This window comes from Felis catus, chromosome D2, assembly GCF_018350175.1.
Source record: "Felis catus isolate Fca126 chromosome D2, F.catus_Fca126_mat1.0, whole genome shotgun sequence".
Classification (NCBI taxonomy): Eukaryota; Metazoa; Chordata; class Mammalia; order Carnivora; family Felidae; genus Felis; species Felis catus.
In genome coordinates this window covers 9,194,170-9,201,628 of record NC_058378.1, presented here as the reverse complement: position 1 = coordinate 9,201,628, position 7,459 = coordinate 9,194,170, and the positions used below count along the sequence as shown (strand labels likewise).

General features: G+C 37.9%; 1 protein-coding gene across 1 annotated transcript in view; it reads right to left on the bottom strand.

Annotated features, from left to right (window-relative positions):
* Positions 1–1,661: 1,661 nt before the first annotated feature.
* Positions 1,662–7,459, bottom strand: part of LOC102900951 — an 80,970-nt gene continuing 75,172 nt past the window's right edge. The window contains 3 exon segments of the mRNA XM_045041015.1: positions 1,662–2,268; positions 2,271–2,434; positions 2,437–3,837. Coding sequence (XP_044896950.1) covers positions 2,218–2,268; positions 2,271–2,434; positions 2,437–3,837 — 1,616 coding nt within the window. The 3' untranslated portion in view covers positions 1,662–2,217.

Below are 7,459 nucleotides of genomic sequence, written 5' to 3'. Positions count from 1 at the left end.
TTTAGCCACGATGATCATCTCTTCCAGTTGCATTCAACACGTCTGATGCAAGTGTGCACATCACCACACCTTTCTCATCCTTTGTGGCAGGCCTGTTCTGACTTCCACTCTAGGAATGGAAGGCAGAAGAGAAACACAGAAAGCACAAGGGAGAAGGGAGAACATGAGAGGAAGAAGAACTGGCCAAATCGATTTAATTTTAAGTAGTAAATCCTTTGATTCCCCTAATAAACATTACTTGGTCCATGGATATGACTGGATTTTTTTTTAATTTAAAATTATGCACCTTAATTCATAAAATATTGGTAACTTTACTTTTCTGAAATGTCTTTTACAGGTTTTGGTATCAAGGTTGTACCATGCCCCCAAAAGTTCCATCTTCCATTCTCTGGAAAAGGTCATGGGAGCTTCCTATTATTTCCTTCTTAAATATTTGGAATAACTGCAGTGAAAGCATCTGTACTCAGAGTTTTCTTTCTGGGAAGTTTTTTTTTTTTTTTTTAATATCAGGTATCATTTGTACAACTGACCTCTGGTATGACCTTACCTTTACTGATAGCATGCTGTGCTCGCCAAGGGCCCATCCTACTAACAGTTCCAATCATTTTTTGGAACTGAATTCCAATCATTTTTTCTGTCCTGAATAAAATCGACTTTCGGCCTAGCTTTTCAGGCTCCTTCCCGTCCTGAGTCAATCTTCTAAAAATTTGAGAAACTAGCTACGAGGCTTAAACCTCTAATGTTGAAGAAATTTTCACTCCAGCCTTGACTGCTGAAGTTCTGCTGCCTTCTGGTCTCCGCCCTCTCGCTACGAGCTTCACCCTCTACCTGAGCCAAGCTCAGGACTCAGGTTCCTCTGTGCCCAAAGCTGGCAAATGCTCCCAGGGGAAACAGGTGCGTTTTGCCCGGGGAACTTTCTGTGACTCACTCCTCTCCTGAATTTTACCTTTAGTCCTCTTTGCTCCTGCAGCAATAAGCTGCATTGAAACAGATGCTTTTTGTGATGTTTCTCTAGTTGTTCTCATTAGGGCACCGACCTGCTACAAGTTACTACCCAGCAATGGAATCTACTTGTGCTTTTTAATTTACTTATTTTTACTTGTGCTTTTTTAAAGCTTTATATTTAAGAATGCATTTTTAAATGTTTATTGAGAGAGGGGAGAGAGAGAGAGAGAGAGAGAGAGAGAGAGAGACAGGCTGAGAGAGATAATCCCAAGCAGGCTCTGTGCTCTCAGCATGGTGCCTAACATGGGGCTCAAATTCCCGAACCATGAAATCACAACCTGAACCAAAATCAAGAGTTGAATGCTTAACCAAATGAGCCACCCTGGCGCTCCAAAGAATACATTTTTGTATGTGACTATTACGTTTTTTGGAAATTGTTACATCACCTATGAAAGTATTAAGTATGTGGAGAGACAGAGTGGGGTATGACAAGTCACCCCAGCAGGGTGACACTGAGACAAACGTAAACGCCTGCCAGGGAGGAGACCACCTATGCTTCATGCATGCTCACTTCTACTGCCTCCACTAAGTTGTGCGTGCAGCAACCCACCTTTCCCCTCTGACCCCCTAGGCCAGGATGAGCTGCTCTCAACAGTCTGCCCCAGAAGCATGAACACATCCTGCTGGCAAGCTGCCCGTCCATGAGCCAACAATCCAGAACCTCTCTCTCTACCTGGGCATCCGAAAGTCCTCCTGGTGGGTCCTCTTGCTAAAAATCTTCTCTTCTTCTGCAGATGCATGAGCCTCTGACTTGCTTCCAACTGCTGGTCCCAGCGTGCTGTGTTTTCACATCTAATACCTTAAACAGTGGGGAATAACAAGCCCGGCAATGGGCCAAATTGCATCTCAACAAAAATACAAAGCTATTTCTAAATGAAAACCATCCTCCACCTTAAATTGCCAGAGATCCTTCAATTCAAAATATCTGATGCATAAGCTTAGATTTTAACTTAAAGCTCCCACACATTTAAAGTAATGTATTTTGTCTAGAAACTACTGATATCCACTGAGATGCTACACACAACTAATAAAATAGCACAATGCTTTCCCATAGCTTCCTATAATCTGTGCATGTTCTATAGCCTGTGGATCAAGTATTTTCTACCCTATGAACATTAATAGAGGTTTCTAACTTGTGAGGTGTGGCTTTGGGCGATTTGCTGATAAGGTGTTCTCCACTCTGAGATTTCTGATATATTCTATGATTCTAATTCAAGCACTCAAGTTTTCTATATTCAATAACTTCATATTATTCTCTCCCCTCTATAAGTTCTCTGCTGTATTGTGAGAACTGACTTTAGACCTAAGATGTTTTCAAAATCATTACAGCAACAGATTTTTCTCCCCTTTTGCATTCTTTTTCTATAAAATCTTGACTTCACCCAGAGTGATTTCCCCCATTTATTACATTTATAGGGTTTCTCCCCAAATGTGTTCGTTGATGTACAGTGAGTTTTGACTTCACATAAAATGATTTTCCACATACATTACATTCATAGGGTTTTTCCCCTGTGTGTGTTCTATGATGTGCAATGAGTTTTGACTTTACACAGAATGATTTCCCACATTCATTACATTCATAGGGTTTCTGTCTTATGTGAGTTCTCTGATGAACAATTAGGGCTGACTTCTGACGGAAGTTTTTCCCGCATTCATTACATCCAAAAGGTTTCTCCCCTGTGTGTCTTCTCTGATGTTCTGTGAAACCCGAGTAGTAGCAGAAAAATTTCCCACATTCAATACATTCATAGGGTTTCTCACCTGTGTGAGTTCTCAGATGTTTGGTAAGGGTTGACTTCTCAGAGAAGGATTTCCTACATTCATTACATTCATAAGGTTTCTCCCCTGTGTGAGTTCTTCGATGTTTAATGAGGTCTGATTTTCTAAGAAAGGCTTTCCTACATTCATAACACTCGTAAGGCTTCTCCCCTGTGTGTGTTTTCTGATGTACAGTAAGGACTGACTTGAACGAGAAGGCTTTCCCACATTCACGACATTCATACGGTTTCTCCCCTGTGTGTGTTCTTCGATGTTGAGTGAGGGTTGACTTTTCACTGAAGGATTTCCCGCATTCCTGACATTCAAAAGGTTTCTCCCCTGTGTGAATTCTCTGGTGTTTAATGAGGTCTGAATTCTTGTAGAAAGTTTTCCCACATTCCTGACATTCACAAGATTTTTCCCCTGTGTGTGTTCTCTGATGTCTTGTGTGGGCTGACTTCTGGTTGAAGGTTTTTCCGCAATCATAACACTCATAAGGTTTTTCTCCTGTGCGTGTTCTCTGCTGTACACCAAAGACTAGCTTTTCACTGAAAAACGTTCTACATTCATTATATTCAATCACATTGTCAATTGAGTGGCTTCTCTGAACTGGAATGAGGTTTGACTTCTGGCTGAAAGGCCGAACACTCTGATGCTCAAAGAGAATGGATTCCTCAAAGAAATTTTCTCCACATTCATTAAATTCATACTGATTCTCTCTTGGATGTGTTCTCTGATGAGCCATGAGGGATGACATATCACAGAAGATCTTCCCATAATCAGTGTGTTCACAGGAGTTCTTTCCTGTGTAAGTTTTCTTATGTACAACAAAGAGTGAATTCTCATGGAAAGCTTTCCTACATTCACTGTATTCAAAAGGTTGCTCCAAAGTTTGAATTTTCTGACGGTGAACAAAATCTTCATTAAGATGGAGGCCATTCCCGTTTTTATTATATTTATAAAGTTTCTCTTCAGAATAAATTCCTTCATGCTTATCATTATGGAGCCAATTTCTACCTTTGTTAAACTCATTGAACTTCTTTCTTGAATAGTTTCTACTGCTATTAATTAATTCTGAAATATAAATAGAGTGACAAGGAAGATTAGTTGACAGGAAAATTAGGAGAAACAGAATTAGTTAGGTTTTGGGGAGTGAGTAAGTTTAGGTCATTATCTTCTCACATCTAGATTATGGCAACAGTATACACATTTCCAGTCTCATCTCTCTCTTCCATTCTCCACAACAGCAACAAATCAAATTTCTAAGAACTCTAATTCAAAAGAGAACAGTACTATAACCCAATCTCTAATATCTAATTCTGTTACTAGCTCTAAATCACTAGCAATAAAAACATACAACAAAATAGCAAAATCAATGAGTAGTCAAGCCAGCCTTGCCACAGGATCAGATTTACAGCTCTTTTCTGATTTATAGATATTTTCCTTTATTCCATCTGAGTTGTTCAATAGTGAACCATCAAACCCTCTTCCAATGCTTTCTGGCTTTCCCCAACCAAATCTCACCTGATTTAACATTAGTCTTCAATCCTGCATACACATACACACACACACACACACACACACACACGTACACACACACACACACACTTCTATATCTTTGCAAAACATGAAAACCTACAATTCTAAACCTGGTCCTAAAACTGTCATTTACCTTTAATATTTTTTTGGTTATGCATGCTCACCTTTACTCCTCTGCTATCTACAATACTATATTTGTAATGATATATCATACGATACTGTACAAAACCCATAATAATACTATTGAGTCCAACAACCTAAGAACTGACAATATTTTTAACAATGGTATCACACTGAAGAGAACATATCAGTTATATCCGGATTCAGCTTAGAATCAAGCTGTCAATTTACAAATCTAGAATGAATATATTTTACTCTGGTAAGCCCAGCTGTTTGTCCCTTATAAATTGCTCATTCTCATTCATAATCTTATATTCTTTCACTCCGTTAGCTTACAGTCCAATAATGTTTTTAAAAAGTTGCCTTCCCAAATCTCCCCATAATTTTCAGCCTCATTTGTTAAAAAAAAAAAAAAAGACCTAAAACATAAACAAACATTTCTCCAAAGAAAACATACGGATAAATGGTCAACAGACACATGAAAAGATGCTCAACATCACTCATCATCAGGGAAATGCAAATCAAAACCACAATGAGATATCACCTCACACCTGTCAGAATGGCTAAAATAAAAAAATACATAAAACAACAGGTATTGGTGATGATGCAGAGAGAAAGGAACCCTCATGCACTGTTGATGGGAATGCAACCTGGTACAGCCACTGCGGAAAGCAGTATGGAGATTCCTCAAAAGAGTTAAAAATAGAACTACCCTATGATCCCACACTCACAGTACTGGGTACCTACCCAAAGAATACAAAAATACTAATTCAAAGGGATACATGCACCCCAATGTTTATAGCAGCATTATTTACAATAGCTAAGATATGAAAGCAGCCCAAGTGTCCATCGATAGATGAATGGATAAAGAGGATGTGGTGTGTGTGTGTGTGTGTGTGTGTGTGTGTGTGTGTATATATATATATATATATATATATATATATATATACACATACATACATACATACAACGGAATATTACTCAGCCATCAAAAAGAATAAAATCATGCCATTTGCAACAACATGGATGGAGCTAGAGAATGTAACGGTAAGTGAAATAAGCCGGTCAGAGAAAGACAAATACTGTATGATTTCACTTGTATGTGGAATTTAAGAAACACAACAAACAAGCAAAGGGGGGAAAAAAGGGAAAGAAACCAAGAAACAGATTCTTAACTATAGAGAACAAACTGATGGTCACCAGAGGAGAGGTGGGTGGGGGGATGGGTAAAATAGGGGATGGGGATTAAGGAGTGCACCTGTCATGATAAGCACTGGGTGATTAAAATAAAAAGTTAAAAAAATCTGTTTGTATAATTTACTTTACCACAAACATGAACTACACTGCGGTAACACTGTCTTTGTTAAACACTAATTTTTTTTTTTAATAAACATTAAAAAATTCATTATTCATTTATTTTGAGAGACAGTGTGTGTGAACAGGGGAGGGACAGAGAGAAAGGGAGAGAAAGAATCCTAAGCAGGCTCTGTGACGTCACTGCAGAGCCTGACAAGGGGCTCAATCCCACGAACCACTAGATGACCTAAGCCAAAATCAAGAGTTGAACACCCAATCGACTGTGCTCCCCAGGCACCCCAAATACTAAATTTTTAAATATTTCATGCAGCTCTGATTTTCATTCAACTATGTTTCTGGCAGCCATAACTCTACCTATGATTTTCTTTCAACACTGAACAGATATCAAGTCAATGGTATTTAACAAACGGTTTTTATCAGAATTAACTGCACAGCTTTACCAAACACAAATTTTAGGCATCATACTGAAAGGTTTAGTGGTTTAACATCTGTACTTTTAAAAATACTTCTGGGGCACCTGGGTGGCTCAGTCAGTTAAGCGTCTGATTTTGGCTCAGATCACAATCTCATGGTTTGTTGGGTTTGAGCCCCTGACAGTGCAGAACCTGCTTGGGATTCTCTCTCTTCCCCTTTCTCTGCCCCTCTCCCACTCATGCTATCAAAATAAATAAATAAACTTAAAAAAAAAAAAACTTCTGTAAAAAAAACAGCAAATATGGTAAAATGTCACTGAAAACTTTTTAAAAAGCATGTATAGAATAATATATTTAATATTATGACATTAATAATTAATGTTAGTTTATAATGAAAATAAGTATTTAAATGCTATTAACACATCCATATAAACCCCATCAAAAATGTCCTGTTCATCTGAGGGAGATGACACGGGGTTGGCTTTCACACTCCATGGTAAATTTTAAAATGAGTGTGTGCTACTTCTGATAAGAAGAAACAAGGATGATAATAGACACGATTTTTTTCAGTCTCTATGTCAGTGTACACAGAATAAATCAGAATCTAACAAATCTTACATGATTGATGAGCTGGCATGTAAGTTTGTAAAGAATTTGTGGTAATGGCTTTCTGCATTATTATGAAAATCTGGCTCTATGTGGCTCCACGGTCAAGCAAAATCATTAATGTGTAATACTAGATTTTTAAGAAGTGAAACCAAGATCTTTCTCTTTGGAGGATCAAAATACTGATAGGAAGAGAAGCCTCTATAAACTATAATTACCTAACTATATGACCAGGAATTAATTTCCTGATGGGCAGACACGGAACGAGAAGTATGCTGAAGTAGTCAATGAGCTTCTCTTGGCAATATAAAACATGTGATGAACACAAGAAGCCATTACTCAATGTCAGGCACTCTTTCCACACCTTGTTTTCTGTTTAGGTTTCTCATTTACAACCTCCATGTTTCCTACTTATTTTCAGCAATATCTTTTTGTTTTTCCTAGATTTTTATGTAATGTCTACACCCAACATGGGGCTTAACTTACAACCCTGCGATCAAGCATCTTCTGTTCCACCGAGTGAGCCGGCCAGGCACCCCTGCAATATCTTTTCTACCTCTGTTTTTTTTTTTTAATTGTATTTTGATTACTGCAGTGATTTTATTCTTTTTTTTCAATTATTTCCTATGATATAACATAGAATTATTTCCTATGATATAATAACATAGAATTATTTCCTATGATATAACACAGTTCATAAC